Raw genomic sequence first — 18,898 nt, 5'->3', positions numbered from 1 at the left:
TAAACAAAAACAATGTTTTTAATAAATTAAAAATTAAATAAAAATAAAAGTTCTTTTCCTCAGTTGCATTGGTCACATTCCAAGTGTGCAAGAGCCACCTGTGGCTGCGGCTATTATATTGGACAGCACAGATCTTAGAACATTTTTATCATTGCATAAAGTTCTGTTGGACAGTGGTACTCTGGCCCCTCCCCCTTACCTTTCCCTACTGAAAAACTGCCCTGCCCCCACTCCGAGGTACTCCCACAGCACCTTGTAATCCTCTTAGCACCTGCCAATATTTGCCCGTACTAAGGCGATCGTGCACTCACTCATCTTTCTCCTCCACAAATTAAAAATTCCTAGAGGGCAGAGACTGGACGTTATTCAGCTTCGTATGGAAGCAGTGTGGCCTCGAGCTTCTTGCACATTGAAGAGGATTTAGATCGTGTTTGCTGAACTGAATTCAACATTGTCTCAGGAGCCTCATCCAGAATCCACTGCCGAAGTTCCCAGTTAGGGACAGATTCTGTCCATAGCAAAATTCTAATAGGTGCTAAGAGGTCCAGGTCTGCCCCCCCCACCCACCCACCCAGAGGCCGGCAATCTTTGTTTGCCTGTTCCCCTGCAATCCATATGGAGGTTGCAAGCAAATGACCAGGACTGGGCTGCTGGCAGTGAAGCTAAAAATAGCCACGGAGCCAACAGCAAGGAGTTAGCAGGACTTGTTGCTAGGGAGACCAGTCACAGAGAGAGCAACTAAGCAGGGAGAGTGTCAGACCAGCACCTGGAGAGCAGAGGCCATAGTTGCGGGAGGTGGGGGGGGGGGGGCTTGAAGTTGACAGGGGTCCAAGGCTCCCACCTAGAGATGTTCAGCCTCCTGGCAGCTCCTGACTAATGCTCTAAGTGGGGCAAATGCTCCCCCTGTCCCTCAGTAACCCATCTCCATGGAAACCACCATTACTGGGGTGAAGTACCAGCCCCTGGAAGGGAGGCCTCTGCCTAGAGCTGGTTGTTATGGCAACACCCCCCCCTTTCCTGTCATTCTCTCTCCCCGGGCTTCTCCTGTGGGGGAAAGGTGGGGGCCTGGTCTTGGCTTAGCCAGCATGACCAGGAAACACCGGCTTCCTGACAAGAGTAACCTGCAAGGGGCTCTTCGGAAGCTCCTGGGAACCCAGAAAGGCCAGTCAGTCCTCAGCACAGGGCAGGCCTTCCTTTTCTTCCCACAAGAGCCCCACAGATCATCTTGCTAGGAGAATCCCCAAATCGGTTGGGTTTAATTGTATTAGGATCACCCAAGGTTTTTAAAAATACAGATTCTTGGGCCCTCTTGTGGAGATCAGCAGGCTTGGGGCAGGGCCCAGGACTCTGCTAAAACCTCCCTGGGTAATTCTGATTCTCGCCAGGTGTGGAAACCACTAAAGGCCCTGGCTGTCCTTGTTACAAACGAGGAAACCGAAACCTGCAGGAACTGAGCCCCCCCGAAGGGTCAGAGCTAGTAATGGGAGAGGAAGCGGTCTGGAGCAGGAGGGGTAGGTGGGAGGAGATACGGAGGGAAGCTCCCTCAGTGCAAGCGTCGGAGGGGAGGCCTCAGGGAGGCCGTGTGTCCTGGGCCTTTCTCTCCTCCCCTTCAAGCCAGAACATGCAATTGTCCGATACTGGATTGTGATTTAGGACCGAGCCTCTCTCGACAAGCTATCCCCTGTGGCACAAGGCAGAGGTGGTGGGGTTGGGCCGTCTGGTTCCCAGAGTGTACAGAAGGGTGGCGGCCCAGGCAGATGATCTGCGCTGAAAGAAACTATCCTCCTTCGGAAGGAAACCAAAAGGGTCGCCATGGCAACCTGCAGTGCGCTGGCCTGGTTGGGCTCTGTGCCATCCTCCCAAACTTGGGCCCAGGAGAGGTGCAGCAGTATTCAGGCAAATGCCGGAGGGGCAGGGGCGCCCCATCCCCCTCGCCGGTCCCAGAACCCACAGGGAGGCCGGGCTGTACTCCGGAGCCGACCTCGGAGCCCGCCTGGAACACACCCAGACACCGGAATCCGGGAGCACGGGAGTTCTGAGCACCTGCAGTAGCTGGGCCGGGGGAGGACACTGCGGAGGTGGGGGAGACGGGCCTCCGCCCTTCTGTTACTCAGCCTAATTGTGTGCCCAAGACCCACCGCTCATGGAACCACAGCCCTCATGCAAGACAGCATGCAATTAGCTGGTAAATTATGTGGTAGGGATGCTGTCTCCATGTGCTGAGGGAAGTCAGAGGAGACGGAAATCAGTAAAGGCAGCAACGGGAGGATGACAGAGGGTATGCCAGGAGTGGGCACAGCCTCCCGGCTTTCTCAGACAGGAGCGGCCAGATCTTTAGGGGTGTCTGCAGTTGTATCGACTCCCCGGCAGATAGAGGGGCAGGGGTGTGAGGCACCGGCATGGCGCCTGCCTATCTATGAGGGAGAAGGAGTCCCAGCTCCCCCCCCCCCCACCTCCCCTGCGTGCCATCCATGCACTCAGATGCATTCTTCTGAGCCTGAGGCACCTCCTGGCCGACCCCTCACCTCATCTCTTCCTGCCACATTCCCAGGCAGCCTCCCCTCCTCCCCAGCCCCCTCAATCTCTGCAGTCACTGCTACACCCCCCCCCAATGCTGTGTGCCTGGGAGCCCCAACTCGCCAGAGCAGCCCCGAGGCTTCTGGAGCTTCAGCTGCTACCTCCTTCCTCACTGCACCCATCTGCCTTCTCCTTCCCTACGGCTCCAGGTCTGCTCCGCTCCGTAAGGGGAAGGCTTCCCCCACAAAGCCAGCTCCCCGCTGCGAATCAGTTCCCCAGCCCCTAGCCCGGAGCTGTTGGGTGTGCAGGGCTCCACCTGTGAGTGAGTGGAGTGCGGGTCCGGGCAGGGAGCAGGGGTGCGGGTGGCAGTGCTGCTGGTCCCCATACCTTACCACGGCAACATCAAGGAGCGGGATGTGAGGTCTCAGACTGAGCAGGGGATCATAGCTGATGCCAAGACCTTTAATAAGTGCCTAGCCTCTTTGGACCCTGATTTCCGAATCAGTCTGACAGGACCACAAATATCTGCTGACTAGTACAGGTAAGATCGAAGGAAGTCAGGAGGGGGGCGCCTGGATGGCTCAGTCGGTTAAGTGTCCGCTCTTGGTTTCGGCTCAGGTCATGATCTCATGGTTCATGAGTTCAAGCCCCGCATCTGGCACTGTGCTGACACTGTAGGGCCTGCCTGGGATTTTCTCTTTCTCTCACTGCCCCTTCCCCGCTCGTGCTCTCGCGCACACCCTCTCTCTCAAAATAAACTTAAAAAAAAAAAAAAAAAAAAAAAGGAAGTCATGAGGGTGCAACATTTTGAGAGGTGGAAAGAACCCTATGACAGGTTTGCTTGAGGACTTGTCGATGTTCACTTTGCTTTAGAAACCCGACCCTAGAGAGAAGTGTTAATTTTATACCTGGGACAGACGGGTCAAAAGGAACCTGGTAAACCCTAACAGCCAGGGCTGCTCTCCCCTCCCCTCCCCTCCCCTCCCCTCCCCCACCCCTTCTCCAGGCTCTGGGGGTCAAAGGGAGGGGCTCAGGGACCACCATTCAGATTCAGGCATGCAGACCCTCTCAAGTTTCAGAGTCCAAAGAGAAGACCCAGGAGGAGCCCGGCAGACAGGCATTGCAGTAAACTACAGCTGGAAACAGCAGGAACGCCTACCATCTCCATCCCAAAGGGAAAATTTGAATTCCTGTACCAAGTCCTTTCCGGTCTTCTCCCCCCGCCCCACCCATGTTTGGAAACGGTTCCCTAGCTCTGCCTGCCTTAGAGCCCGAACTTCTTTCCTAGTTCAGTATTCCAAGATCAGAGAGCCTCACGCAACAGCTGTACATTAGAATCACCTGGGAGAGCGTTAGCAGCAATGTGGGCCAGGGCCCATCGCTAAATCCCAAATGTAATAAATCCAGAGGAGGGGCCCAGGCGGTGGTGGTTAAAACAAAACGAGACTCCCAGGTGATCCTAACGTGCACAGAGCACCCCCCACCCCATGCGGTTGGTAGGGCGGTAGGTGAAATGACAAATGCACCTTTTGGGGACCTCTTCTGTGCCAGATTTGCTTTACTTGGAATCGTCCAAAGCTTGGTGGTTCGCAAGCTTTCATAAGCCACAGAATCGTCTGGGGAGCTGGCTAGAAAGCCAGCTTTCTCAGGAACCGCCCTAGAGATTGTGCCTCCTTGGGTTCTGAATGGGGCCTGGGAACATGCCTTTTTTGAATGCACAGCCCACATGATTCTGACGTAGTATCACAGCAACCCGCCCTCTAAGACACACTGAATGCTGACGGCATCTTTGTTATGTATAAAGCAAGCCCAACTCAGTTTTTGGTTTTTGTTTGCCCCATAGAGTTGCCCTTGAAACAGCATCTAGATTCAAATATACAGGAGACTGAGCACTTTCATCCCTGTTGGTGTTTAATTCCTCCGAGTTGGAAATGAAAAATTAAATATGTATACTGCCCACCATTTACAGACTAAGGAGGAATAGGGGAAGAGTCATAAGGCATCTATAAGGAGTTGTAATTAAGAAATGGCAGATCTGAAAACTGGTAAAATCACACACACACACACACACACACACACACACACACACACACACACACACGACATGTTTGTCAGGGAGAGGATAAACTGAGAGGTGGAGGACCAGGATGGCCAGATGCTTCACAGAGATTAGAAAGGGCTCCCCAGCCTGGTGAAAGAGGGGGCTTTCTTGGTTCTCTAATGGGCTCCAGAACTCCTTCGGATTCCGAAGCCCTCGTAGTAGTCCTGGGCACCAGCTGTTCCCAGAAGCTCCAAGCCCCCGCCCCTCCTTATCCTGGTCTCCAACAGGCTGCTCTCCCTGCTTCCGGCTCTTCCCTCCCAGCTCTGCAGCACGTGCCCTCCACGGCAGTGATTCCAGAGTCTGGTTCCGGACCCACCTTCAGGGCTGCCTGCTACACCTCTCCCAGCGCACAGCCACCCTGCCGGCTTCTCAAAACCAGCTTGTCCAACACCGAACTCACCCTCTCCTAAGGGAACATATTTTCATGACCTTGGGGTGGGCAGAGAATTCTTAGAGATACACACACATGCTAACCAATAAAATGGGGGGAAGAAAAGGATAAATCGGACCTTATTAAAATTAAAAGCTCCTGCTCATCACAATACATCCTTAAGAAAATCAAAAGCCCAGACCACCTTCCAGTCCCAAACCCGCTCTTCCTCCAGGATTCTCTAGCTCAGATAATGACCACCACCCCCAGCCCCTAAATACGAGGCCAGTTTCTCCCTGTCCTCCGACTGGAGACAATTCCATCAAGTCTCTCGTGTCTGCCTCTTGTTACCTGGACCCTCGGTCAAAGCCCAGCCGAACGCCCTCCTGACTCGTCCTGCTTCTCGACTCCTCTGCTCTGGACTCCCTTGCCATGCTGCCAGGGTTACCTTCCTAAAAGCCACGGCCACCTCTCTCACACTCCTGCTCTCTGCTGCACAATGAAGCGGTTCCTGACCGCGACAGGAAGGCCTTTGCGGATCTGACCATCTTCCTTTGTAGTCTTCTCTCTCCTAACGCTTCCTCCCCGACCCTCACACCCCAGTTACCAGATCTCTTGCTGTTCCCTGAACAACCCAGAAGCTTCACGGCTCCTTCTCTTTGCCCCCTCAGTGGTTCTTTCCTCGTTTATCCCTACTAGAATTCCCAAAGGAGGCCTCCACCAGGAAGCTTCCTGGAAATTCCCTGGAAAAGTGCCCTTGCCCTCCACTGTGCTCACCAGACTCTTGGTACCGGGAGCACAGAACAAGCCCCACGCTCTACCCGACACCGAGGTTCACAGTGAACGCTCCAGCCTTCTCCACTAGCCACATGTCCCTGGGACGGGAGCTGTGCCCATGCGTCTCCTCCAGCACCAGTACAGTGCTGTGTGTGTACTGGAATTCAAGTCCATTAACTCGTTCATCTAGAGTTATTGGCTCCTTAATAGGGTCACACAGTCCAGCCGGCCACCCCGTGCTTCAACATCCCTGGGGCCTCCAGGACAAATGGTCTGGTCTTTAAAGCAAAGCGGAGAGAACATCACTGTTATATCTTCTCCTTTGTCTGCCTCATAGAAGGTGCTATAAGAACGCTTCTCAAAGTTGGGACTAAATACGCAAGCCATCTGGAGGTGCTCCAGACCCCAAACTCCCGGAGGATTTCTCGGCACCTACCTTAAGATCCCACTCAACGCCCTTCCCCCCGCCATCCCTGTCAGGCAGACTGCTGGTTCCAGGGGGAGGGCTGCGTGCTGTCCCTTCTTTGGCAAGCCTTCCCCGAGGTCCTCAGGCTAGTTAGTGCTCCCATGGCCTGTTTGCTCCTAGTCCTAAAATGGCCGTACTGGGTTGCACAAGGTACTCACCTACCTGCCTACGTCTCCCAGGGGAAGGAGGCATCCCAGGCCGGGATTCTGACTTTCCTTGCAATTTGTTTCCGTAGTGTCTAGAAAATGTCGGAATGCAGTAGCTCCGCAGACACATGTGGTGTTATCTTAAGGCTCAGTTAAGGTTCGACGGTTCTTCGAATGAATGAATGAATGAATGAATGAATGAATGAATGAATCAGTGATTAATGAAAAGAAAACTAGCAATCTTGGGCAGATCTAGGTAGAGGGCCACCAAAGCCAGAAGCTGGAATGTGAATTCCCAAGCTAAGGAAATGCCCTAGGAAGATGTGTCACCTGGCGGGGGTGGAGGGGTGTACTTTGCAACATGGCCTTTTTTGTACGAACTCAAGCCTCTCCCTAGCCTGGGCCTAGTGTCTGAAGATGAGCACCAAGTCAAGAGTAGTGAAGAGGAAAGGAAAACTAGGTTCTAGCACCAAACACGTAAATATTACAAAAGTCTTTATTAAGAATCCTTGTCGGGATACTTTATATATGTGTTTCTAGAAGAGGCATGTATGTAAGGTCTGAGAACGCGCTCAGATATTTAATTTAGAATTCATGTACAAGGTAGTACAGGAGACAAAGGTGCTACAGGTCATGACTCGAGCCCTCCTCCCCACAAATTATAAACTTTTAGAATCTCTGGGGTCAGCTGAGTCTATTTCTGTCACATTACAAATGAGGAAACTGAATTGCAGAGAGGAGAAAGATCTTCTCAAATAGATCAGGGGCAGAGGCTGAGCCCGGAAACCAAGCCTCCTGAATCCCAAGCCTCGTGAATCTCATTCCAACATTGTTTTAATCCAATCTCACAATGTCAAAGGTACCTTCAAGAGAAAACAGCGATTCAAGGAGGGGCTCAGTGGAGCGGGGGCGGGGCGGGGGGCAGTCCCGAGGGCCTAAAGGACCCAAACCTGGCTCAGGCAGCCCAGGAGGTGGGGAGTGGAGGCGGCAGCTGGGGCAGGGGGTGGGGGGTAGGGCTGGGCCAACTCTATCCTATCTCTCTCTTTTTTTAAAATGTGGTATGATTCTTTTCCTTTTTTCTTTTTTTTAAAGCTTATTGTTTTGAGAGAGGGAGAGAGAGACAGAACAAGTGGGAGAGGGGCAGAGAGAGAGGGAGAGAGAGAGTATCCCAAGCAGGCTCCGCCCTGTCAGCACAGAGCCCAACGCAGGGCTGGAACTCACAAACTTTGAGATCATGGCCTGAGCAGAAGTCAGACTTTTAACCAACTGAGCCACTAAGGCGCCCCCACTATCCCTCTCTTTTAACCCCATACTTTAAGGAGAAGCCATCAGCAAACCAGGAAGATTCTGTTCTAGGTGAGTCATTTGGGCGCAAAACAGAAGCAGCATGGGATGGGTTTTGCCCCTGGGAACACTCTACAAGCATATCCATGTGGTTCTCACCTCCTTATCTAGGGGAATCTTAGTTTCCTAGGAGTAAGATAGGGATAAAGATAGTTCTTATAGTAACTGCAGATAATATATGTGTCAAATGACAAAAACAATACAATTCAGTAATGCGTTTGATGTCGTTTATTGCAGGGAGAAGAATCCAAGGATCGGAGAGTACAGTGCCTAACAAGCAATGGAGTACTCTTCCCGAGGGATTCTGGCAGGAAGCGACTTTGACAGACTCTTAGAAGAGGTAACACGGGAACAAGGCATGATTGGCTAGGAAGTGGGGAATTTCCTTATAAGGCTAGCAGGTCCTATTTTCTAGGGTAAGGTGAGCCAACGAAAGCTGAGCTGGACGATTGTGATTGGTGTATGTTAAGTTTGACCTGTGGTTCCCGTAAGTGCCTAAACTTAGGCTTGGATTTGTGACGTAAGCTGGGCCACTGGAACATACCACGTCTTAGTTCTATGGTGAAAGTGAATGCTCCTGGCACAGTGCCTGGTACAAAGTAGGTGCTCAGTAAAGTCCAACCCCTCTTGCCTAGTTCCGCGGCCGCGGCCAGCCGCTAGACCCCGCCCACAACCACCACCACCACGCCCACCCCCCCACCCGCCGCCATTTGTTTTCTCATCACTAAAAAGTGAGGGTTGTTCTAAGAGCTATTCTCTGTGGCCCCTGATAAAGTGAACACTCCGGTGTGCAAACAGCCCATCCCCTCAGGAGACAGTGGGAGCCTCTATGATGACAATTTCACAGCCAGCCCTGGAAGTCACTCTGATTATAGGCTGTCACAGGAATACCTTTAAAAACCTGTTCAGCCTTTTGGTAAAGTACATACTTGTCATGCTTGCCCCAAATGGCATCACCTCCTTGAAGGAGATGTTATTTTTGAGGCCATCCTGCAAAAGTTCAGGTTGTCATGAATTTACGAATGGTGGATAAGAGAGGGATGCCTGCCGGTCAGAATACCCTAAAACTGCTATCCACGTAGTGGATAATAATTTGATTTTAGTCCTTAATGGTCTACTAGCGTAGCCATTTCTCAAGTCTCCAGCACTAGAGCCCAGGGGAATCACACCTAATTCATCTCCTTATTCCTAAAGCCCCAAGCACAATGGCCCCCTACTTAGTAGGCGCTTAGTGATTGCTTATTAAATGGAATATAGCACAGCAGGAGATGACCCTCTCGACATTCACAGGCTGTTTCTTCCCAGGACGGACAGGAAGCACAGTCTGTTGAGACTGCAGGGTTATAAAGCAAGAGGAAGCAACATTTGCTCAGCTCACAGAAGCAGCAGCACAAATGGCCAATAACCATATGAAAAGAAGTCCAGCCTCACTTATTATCTGGGAAATGCCAATTAAAATCATAACAAGATACCGTTTTTTTTCCCCACCCATTAGATTAGCAAAATATTGATGTTGGCAAAGGTGGAAGTCTTCTCATACCCTGTTTATGGGCACACAAATGGCACTGCCCTTTTTGGAAGGCAGTTTGGCAGGTTCGATAAAATGCAAAACACACATTCCCTTTGACCTAGCATTCCTCTTTCTAGGTGTCTTAGAGGAACACAGATGCACAAAGACGCATGACCAAGGATGTTCGCTGCTGCAACGCGTATGTAGTAAGATACTATAAGCAACACAAATGCCCGCCACTCAGAGAACGGTTGAGTAAAATCGTGGCAATCCATATGCTGGGATAGAACAGCGATTACGTGGCGAGATTGTTGAGACTTATTGTAAGTGAAAAACCAAGCTGTAAAACAAAACTACAATGTGGTTCCATTTATGTAAAAAAGGAAGAGAAACAAAAGCAACTGTGAAGTAAAATTATATATTTATACACACAGAGATGGATAGAAAAAATCATGTCGTATATACACCAAACTCACAACACCAAGCACCTCTGCTGGAGGAATTAGAATCACGGGGGAGGGATGAGTTTTTCGCGACAAGAATGCATTTGTGTAATACTTATGTCATTTAAAATCATTTAGAAAAGTATCAAGCTCCTGTTATACGCTAGCCCTGCCCTAGGAGCTTTAAATGTTAAGGATTATTTTATTAACCCACACCAGTTCTGAGATTAGAATTATTGACTCATTCAGCAAACTTTTCCCCAGTCTCCCCTGAGTGCCACCCCTGGGGACAGAGGTGCCCAGAGTGCCTGCATCTACCCAGCTCGGGTTGGGGAGAGGCGGAAAGCAAGCCAGGCAAGAGCCGCTCTCGTGCATACGAGATACACCCGGGAGCTCGGGGCACATCCAAGGCCAGCTACAACCAAGGGCTGTCAGCCTGGTGAGGTTAAAAGTGACGCCTAAGGTCCCACATCCCGTAAGTGGCCAGGTGGCATTCGAACTCCCCTCCAAAGGCACCCTTCCCTTCAGGAACATAAAAGCTTTGCCACCTGTTGGGGGGCCCAGGAGGAGGGGATGGGGAACTGCCTGATATAGGCGGGAGAGGGGAGGTCTCTATGTGAACCACAGATTATTTGTTGTCATCACTATTGAATATGTATTAAGCATCTAATAAGTGTAAAGGTGCATGAGTCCCTCCCTCCAGGATGGGAGCCAGGAAAGAGACCAGATCCTAGATCAGCAGGACATGGTGTCCTTGCCTTGACATAATTTAGAATCAGGCCGGGGTGAAGAGATTACTCTTCATCACGCAGCTACAAGGGAGCCCTTAAACCACACAAACTGGAACCGTGGGAGTCCTCGGCCCCTCTGGCCAGACGACCGTCCCCGCTGCTTGAGCAGCCCTCTGCATCTCTTCTGCCTCACGGTGGTGACATCCGATGAAGTGACACATGTGGAAAGACCTTCCTAAACCCACCATACTCCCCTGGGTCCCTGCGTTCTGTTAATCATTAGAAAGAGGAGCTAGGACTTGTCCTCCTCTGGGAGGAGGAATGCCTCACCTCTGCCCTCCCTGCTGCCAGGGCCTGGGCCAGCTCCGCCAGGGCAGGGAAGGTTCTCATCGGCTCCAGCACAGCGGAGGCCCGGCAGAAAGAGCGGGAGCACGGAGTGCAGAAGAATCAGGGCACCACCTTACCCGTGGGAGCCTAATCACACGGGTCCTCCTGCCCCATGCTGTTCTCCAGGTACACCTGTCAGCACCTCCGAGAAACCATATGGAAACCAAGGGCTTGGGGCCTCAAGGCAGAAATCCAAGGGCCTGAGCTCCCTGAGGTGTCCCACATTCACCAATGTCTCAACTGCTTGGCCAACCAGCAGGTACATATTGAGCCTATTCTTATCCAATATCAGGCTGGGCATGATGGCGGAAGACAGGATTAACACACGAGAAATAGTGAAAAGTACCCTACAAAACATAACTGAGTGCTTCATCCAAAAACATTAGCAGTAAGGGCAATGGGGTGCAGAGAAGGGAGGAGGTCAGTGTGAACCGGAGAAATCCTAGAGAGCCTTGTGGACTCAGTCCTGCAGAGCATATAAAGGAAAGCACAGCGGGGACAAAGGGAAGAAAGAAGGGGCACAGCAAAATCTAAAGGGGGACTGGTCCTTCTTAGAGGGCCTTCCTCTTAGAGAGTGGCAGTGAAACGGGGTGGGGTGATTGTGAGGTCCCAGTGAGAGATGATGCCTTGAGAAACAGCCAGAGCATCTCTAGCACAGATGAGGGAGACAATGGGGAGCCATTGTAGGTTGTATAGCAGGGCCCGGTCAGGATTCAAGCGGAGCTTAACCCTTGAAAGGATTAGTAAGGAAGTGACTATGTGATAGGACAGACAGAAAATGACAGACAGCTTCCCACCTTCAGCCAGAATTCCCACCTCAGTCTCAGGGAAGGAGCACATGTCTCATTTTCCTCACCCGCTTTATTTTAAATTTCTTTCATTTTGTGATATTCTAAGCCTTCTTTAAAAAAAAAAAAAAAAAAATTGGAGGTAGAGGAAAGCCTGGGGAGGTAGGTCATCTCAGATGGAAAAGGAAAGAGTAAACCTCAGTCAGTAACGGGATTGACAGAGGAGTATTTTGAAGGAAGCAGGCCCCACAGGTTGGGGCATGTGGACCAGCGAAGGGGCAGGTGCAGACTGGGGTCTGGTGGGAGCCCCAAAACGAGACACACAGTCCTCAAGCCCTACATCCTGTGTTTCTTCACCAACTTCCATTCCTGATCCTGAAAAGGCCATGTTGCCTGGTGCCTCAGAACCTCTGCATATGCTGTATCCCTCCTTCTGTAATGCCCTTTTTCCCCTTCCCTAAATTCTAGTCCATTTTTTAGAAGCCAAAAGCCACCTCTTGCTGATGCATGGATGATCCAGGCAGAACCTCTCTAAGCCCTTTGGGTGATGCTCTTCCCGAGGTGCCCTAAACCCTTGTCCTATCTTGGGGTAACTAGGAATCTTCTAGGCTTCTGGTACCCCCAATATCTCACACAGTGCTGAGACATGGAGGGTTCTGGTAGCTCAAAAATGGTGCCCTGCGGGAAGTTTTAAAGACCAGGTGTCACCTTCTGAGGTTAGGAAGAGCCGGCTGGGCCTTCAAGTGACACTGCCTGGGAAACAGCTGGAACTGTGGTTTTAGGAGGGCACCTAGTAGGATCTAGGAGAGCACATAAGGGGTAAGTGGATCAAAACTGGCAGGAGGCGGGGCAGGCAGAGATCTGGGGATGCCATAGTTAAGGGACAGAGGAGAATGCCAAGCAGATGCCGTTGGAGGAAACGGGGAAGGATCCCAGGGCCAAGGTCAGGAAGGCCTAGCGAGGCAGTGTCGGAAGAAAGGGTCGGACGCCAGAGAACGAGGATGAGACCGCAAAAGGAGGAAGGGTTTCTTTACCCCTGGGAAGCAACTCGGAAGACAGGCCTGCTGGTGACAGTTACTACCCTTTAGTCTGAAGGGAACCTGGCACTCTTGAGGGCTCCCTGTGTTTCCCCAACATTCTTATTACCCGCGGCTAGCTCTCTCCTAGCTCCCTGGCCGAGCCCAAGGGGGGCAGGGGTGGTGCTGTGGCCAGGCCTCAGCGGGCAGTAGGAAGCCCGAAGGGGGCCTGAGCTTGTAGCCAGCGCTTAAGTGCGGCCCCAGCCCCCTAGTTTGAGAATGAGGAGATCAGCAGTTCTAACACCTGTACTGGAAATCACGGAAGGCTTTACGACATCTTTAGTTATAGAATATGAATGAGGAACAGTTCTACTGGCAGAAGAAATACATTTTTTTTAACTTTTTTTTTTTTTTTTAAACTAAGCTCTATGCCCAATGTAGAGCTTGAACCCAAGACCCCAAGATCAAGAGTCAGGTACACTATTAACTGAGCCAGCCAGGAGCCCAACGGATATACTTTTGGGGCACATGCCTCAAACATTTTAAATCCATTCAACTTTGTACGTGTATCTGTAAATGCTCATTGATTGCCTTTGTTGGCTGGGGGTGGGGAAGCAGAGGCCAAAGGTTTAAGATTTACTAGAAAAGCTTTTGATGATGGTTGAAGCTGGGTGATAGGTACATGGGGGTTCGGCACATCACTCTCTCTGCTTCTGCATATGCTACAAGACGTCCATGATAGTCTTGAAATTTTAGTGGAACACTTAAAATTAGGAGAAAATACACCTATTATCTTAATGTTTCCTGCAAGTTGAGAAAAGATCCCCTTTTCTATTGCAACCGAGGGCAGGCCCCCATACTGCTTCTTCAGGGAGCACAGTTTGAGGACCACAGAGTTTATAGATTTACCAGGCCTAAAAGTCATCGTGTCCAAGCTTCTGGCCCCAGGGCTGAGGGAGAGCAGAAAAAAGCAAAGCCCCCCTCTGCCGGCCCCTGGGAACTGATTGGTGGGCACCTGACCAGATGGCAAAAACAGCCCAAGTTCCTGAAATTTCCAGTCCAAAGACCACACTGCGTGCTCAGGGTCAAGTGCTTCTCTCCTCTCCCAGACCTCAGACAGGCTGCCCCTTTTCCAGGCTCTTCCCGGAGAGAAATTTCTGCCTTCCTGGATCCCGAAGGAACTGGAAACAATCAAGTAGCCAAACCCCTACCTGTTCTGAACCTCTTCTAGAGCAAGCTCTCACACAATGTAAACGGGATAAGGCCTTTCTTTGTAGGCCATGTCCCAGATGGTGGCAATTCAAGGCATTTCTGCTCCAATCCTGGTGCCAGAGGTCAACCGCCTTCTCTCTACTAATCAGACAGGAAGGAGAGCAGCCCCACAAATCAGCCTTCGTGGGGCCTCCCTGGTCTTGCAGTCTCCTCACCTCCTCTCTCGGCTGCAGCCTTCCAGGGGCTGGCTTCCACCCCCCACGGAAGCTGCTCTTAGAAAAGTCGCTGGCCAACTCCAGGGCGTCAGATGCAATGGGCATGTCTCAGTGAATTCACCTTCCACAGGGCCAGGCAAACACTCTCGGGAAAGCCTTCTCCTTTCTGAGTCACGGCTCTTCCCCCCTCGGCTACCCCCCAAGCCCCTCGTCAGTCCCTGCAGCCTGCCAGTCCTGCTCTCTACACGGCCCATAAATAGTGGGGTTTTGTGGCTGCGATCCTGGGACTTTGTCTCTTCTCTCTCCCTGTCCCTGGGTGAGCTCATCAGCTTCCCTGGACTTAAACACTAGCGTCTGCTCTTAACGCCCTCTCACCTTTGCATCTGGAGCCCAGACCTCCCTGCCCCCCAGGCTCCAGGCACCTCCACATCTCAGACTGAAGTCAGAATTCCCGCCGGTCTCAAACCTGCCCCTCCGCTAGCCATCCCCACGTGAGGACACGGCCCAACCATCACTGGTATTCAGGTGAGACCCCTGGGAGTTGTCCCGGAGTCCCCCCATGTCCTCCCCTCCCCCACATCTCCCCTCCATCAGCAAGCCCTACTGATTCTATCTCCAAAATACATCCCGATGTGTCCACTGCTGCCCCTTTAATCCACGTCAGATCATTCCTCTGCATAGAAACCTTCAATGTCCTCAGAACTATACCAGCTTCTGGCCAGGAGCTGCAAAGCTCTATGTGGTTGGACCCCTGCCGACCTCCCAGCCTCGTCCAGCCCCACTTCCTCCCTTGCTTGTTTCACACTGGGCATACTGGTCTCTCACTTTGCCAAACAAAGTGCCTTGCTTGTGTGTTTCCTCTTCTTAGAACACTACCCCACTCCGCTCCTCACCAGACACCTTCCGCGGGGGTCGTGGGGTGAGGGGTGGAAGCTAGCTAGTAGAGGGATTTAGCAGCAAGAGGCGTTGAGGCAGTGGAGACTGAGAGACCAAGGAGCGACCCGATGAGAGCCAGCTCTCCTCTTCCTTTAGGTCTCAACTTAAATGCCACCTCCTCCAAGAAGCCTCCCGTGACCACCCCCACCTAAAGCAGGCCTCTGTTATCCTCTACTTCAGCCCCTTCTTTACGTTTCTGTCTTTATTTGTTCTATCTCCTCCATCAGAATGTCAGCTCCACGAGGCCAAGAATTATATAGGCACAGAGCCTAGAATGCTACCTGGTACACAGTAAGCGATCAAGAAACATGTATTGAACGGACAAAGAAACCAGTCACTGCCTACTAATTGAGCGGTTCCCTGTAAGTGCAAGAGGTGAACCTGAAGGGGAAACTGAGGCTCAGCCAGGGGCCGACAACAGCTCCAGAAGGCGGCTGAAGCCTTCTGGTTTTCCAATGCTGGGGGACGGGCTGGGGCCCAGGCCAGAAGGCACCTCACCTCCCTTTTCCAGCGTGCCAGCCACTCGTCCCGCTTGCGCTTGCTGATGTAGTAGGGGTCCCCCGCCTGGAAGGTGAGCCGCGGCATGGGCCGCTGGCGGAGGCTGGACTCCCAGCCCAAGCCACCCCGCAGCCGGCCCCGGGAGCCCTAGGACAGAGAGACGACAGAGACAGACTGGCATTAAGATGGGCACCGACAGTCCCACTGCAAGGTTTCTTCCTCCTAAGGGGAAACTGAGGAGGCACTCACCTCGAACACAACACAGGAGCTCTGACTCCTGGCCAGAGATGCCGACCCTGCAAGTGCTGGGCAAGCCCCTGTTTGGGCTGGAGGAGTGAGCCGTGGGGTAACGGGGCATGTGGACGTGAACCACGAGGGGAGGTGCTTGGTCTCAGAGCGGGACCAGCTGGCTGCCTCGTTGGGGGACTGCTAACCTCCACACCCATTTCCTTTCCTCCTAACATGGGGGACAGGTAAAGAAGGGGGCAGGGCCACCTCGGGATTCCCCTCACACACACTGGCCACAGTTGCTCAGAGAGGTGGCTTTCTTCTCCTAGAACCAGGATCCACAGAGCCCCTGGGGGTTGAGGAAAACACTTGCCTCCATTTTCATGGATTCGATGTTGGTCTCCTTCTGTTCTTTGCCTGTGGAGAGGGAAGAACAAAGGGACTGTCGCAGAGTTACAGGAGTGGCTCAGAGGCCCCACCTTGTGCCTGGGGTCCCTGCCACAGAGACGGGGTCCTCCAGCCGTTCAGTTGTTCGTGTGTCAAACCTGCTGGCCCACCGCATGCTAGGCACGGTGTTGGCCCCAAGGACTCAGAGCAGGGCCTAGAGCAGAGAAGGGACTGGTGCGGGGTTGGAGGCCCAAATCCGAAGGAACAATGGAAAAGCCAGGGCCACTGTTTCTGGCCCACAGACACTGTCTCGGGCAACACAAAAGGGGTTGTCTAGAAACAGCTCTCTCCCCCAGAGGAGGGGCCAGACAGCCTCCCCCTACCCTGGAAGGGAGCTGTTCTCTTCCCTGTATGGAGTCAGGCAAAGATACCCTGGGGGGCAGTGGGTACAGAGCCACTGGAGCAAGACTCTGGTGAAGCAACTTTGTCTCTGAGACTCGGTTTCCTCATCTGGAAAATAATGATGCTGGAGATGATTTCTAAGGTCCTTCTGCAATTCTCAATATTGTGGTTCTGTTATCGATATCTGCCTCTGTACTCCATTCTCCCCCCCACCCCCCTTCTCAGGTCCCTGAGCTAAGCCTTTATTCTAGTAGACTTGGATTCCAGCTGTTTCTGTGTGACCTCTGTAACCTCTCCTAGCCTGTTTCCTCACTGCATTAAGATAGAGAACTGTTCTAATATCTTTAGGTGATTGGCAACATTGAGTGCCTGGGGCAGGGCTTGGCATATAGTAGGTGTTCAATGAACATTCATTTGGATCTCTGTCCCCAAGGCATTTCCCTGCTCCTCTACCCTGTGGCTCCTTCACTGGGCCCAGATGCCATTTCCTGTAAGCCCCCCACCCCCCTAGCAGAAGCCCCAGAAGTTCTGTCTATAGGGGAGTCTCACCCTCTCCCTGTCCCTCTCTGGGCCCCAAGCAGGAGGACAGCCACACTCCTCCAGAATATCCTGTGCTCCTATCCCGGTCCTCTCGGGGTCCTCACCCAGATGCCCTTCCTGGGCCCCGCACACACCTGGCAGTCTGGCGGCGGGGTTGGGTTAATTATGCCTTCCAGAGCTTCCTGCAGGTGGGGGTGGGCAAGTGAGCCCCTTCTCACCTGGGCCCCTGAACTCGGTTCTCTGAAGCCAAGAGTACTGAGCTTGGGCCCAAAGCAGGAAGGTCACTAAGGCTGGTTCACGGTAGTTGGGGTGGGGGAGCCCAAAACGGAAAAAACAGCCCCTACTTCATCTCCTGGCTCTGAAGCAGAAACCAGACGCAGCATTGAAGGCCCCTTCGGCCCCCGGAGAGGAAGTTTCTTTCCCTCTCTCTCGCTAGAGAAGACCCGGGGCTCTTTGTGTGTGCCCCTGGGGCAGGGGCAGTCCGGGGTTACAGCGCCCCCAGAGCCCAGGGGAGGGGAGGCAGGGGCAGCGCCCACAAGGGCCCTGGCTGCGGGCACCGCACCACGTGCCGGCAAGCGACAGGGACGGTGCTGAGCTGGCTGCCTGGGTGGGGGAGGGGGCGTGGGAGGAAGCAGGAGTGTCTGTCGTGGGTGTGCGCAGTGGGAACGGGGGTGCTAGCTAACGCTTTACACGACAGGCTTTTTAAGTGTGTCTCACCCGGGGCTTTCTGTCTCTTCCTCTGAGCTTCCGCTCAGCACGGCCAGCTCCCGGACTTTTCTCCCTGGAGCAGGGTGCCCCTCCCGCCCCCGGGGGTCCCCCGCCTCTCAGACCTGCACGTTCTCCCAGCAAGGCTTTGGGCTGCCAGAAGGGGGAGCCTGCCCTCGGACCAGGCTACGACCCAGGGTCCCTTGGACCTTTCAAGCTTTTCCTATGGGGGGGGGGGGTCCCTCTATGGCATCTCATTATGGGGGATCATACGTTTATTAGAATGAAAGAAAATCAGGGCTGAAGGGGACTGTAGAGATGCTGGAGCACCTGTCCAGTCCCTAGATTTTGCCAATGAGGAAACTGAGGCTGGGGGGTGGGTGGCTGGGTGGGTGTGGAGTGACTTACTGCCAGGGCCGAAATCAGATATCGGGGCTCCTGAACCCCAAGCCAGCTCACTTTACCCTGTACCACCTTCAGGTTCTCCCCTTCCCCATTCCCTGGCCCCCATGCTCCCCCAAACAGAATTCCTTTTCCTCGTGCAGTTTCCAACTGGCTTCTTTCTGGAATTTTCTCCCTGACAGATTCTGCACATGCCCACTGAGTGATATCACACACACACTTTCCAGCCTGGCCCAGCAAAACAACAAACTGGGCTGTCTCAGAATGCCGCACTTGTCCTGAGTCAAGGAGGGTCAGCTGCTCTCTCAACACTCCCTCTGCGGTCCATCTGCTCCTGGCCCAGACCCAGGGTCACAGGCGGGCCAGGTGGCTGCATGCCTCCCGGGGTGGCCCTGGCAGACTCAGACATGACCCTAGAGTATCTTAGGTCCTGGGGGCAGGAGAGGCCGGGATGTTTCCAACACTTACCTGTCGGTCTAAGCCTATACTCAGCTGGAGGCCACCCCAAATTCCCTTGAAAAGGAACCCAAATCTCAATGACAAGGCTAAGGCCAGGCTTGCCTCAGAGGGCAGTCACTAGCCCAATAGTGAGTGTTCAGAGAGGGGCTTTGTGCTGACCCTGATCTGGTCCTGTACTAGTTGTACAATCTTGGGTAAGTAACTTAACCTTTCTGAACTCTCAGTCTCCCCAGCTGAAAAATGGGGACAATAAGAGTCTTCCTCATGTGATCACAAAGATGAAACAAGAGAATACATAAAAAGCAGGGCTTCTTAAAC

The 18,898-nt window shown here is 52.8% G+C and overlaps 1 protein-coding gene and 1 long non-coding RNA gene across 2 annotated transcripts in view; one reads left to right on the top strand and one right to left on the bottom strand.

Moving 5' to 3' along the window:
• DNMT3A (DNA methyltransferase 3 alpha) overlaps positions 1–18,898 on the bottom strand; it is a 99,765-nt gene that overhangs the window by 22,273 nt on the left and 58,594 nt on the right. The window contains exons 5-6 of the mRNA XM_023252030.2: positions 16,059–16,102; positions 15,458–15,604 (exon numbers count right to left, since the gene is read on the bottom strand). Of these exons, the coding sequence (XP_023107798.1) occupies positions 15,458–15,604; positions 16,059–16,102 (191 nt within the window). The remainder of the gene's footprint in view (positions 1–15,457; positions 15,605–16,058; positions 16,103–18,898) is intronic.
• LOC109498348 lies at positions 785–9,650 on the top strand. The gene is made up of 3 exons (XR_002155133.3): positions 785–2,185; positions 7,959–8,061; positions 9,369–9,650. It is a non-coding gene; the product is annotated as an uncharacterized LOC109498348 (long non-coding RNA).

This window comes from Felis catus, chromosome A3 (assembly GCF_018350175.1).
Source record: "Felis catus isolate Fca126 chromosome A3, F.catus_Fca126_mat1.0, whole genome shotgun sequence".
Lineage (NCBI taxonomy): Eukaryota > Metazoa > Chordata > Mammalia > Carnivora > Felidae > Felis > Felis catus.
The sequence above is the reverse complement of the archived record's forward strand: the minus strand, read 5'-3'. Positions and strand labels throughout refer to the sequence as shown.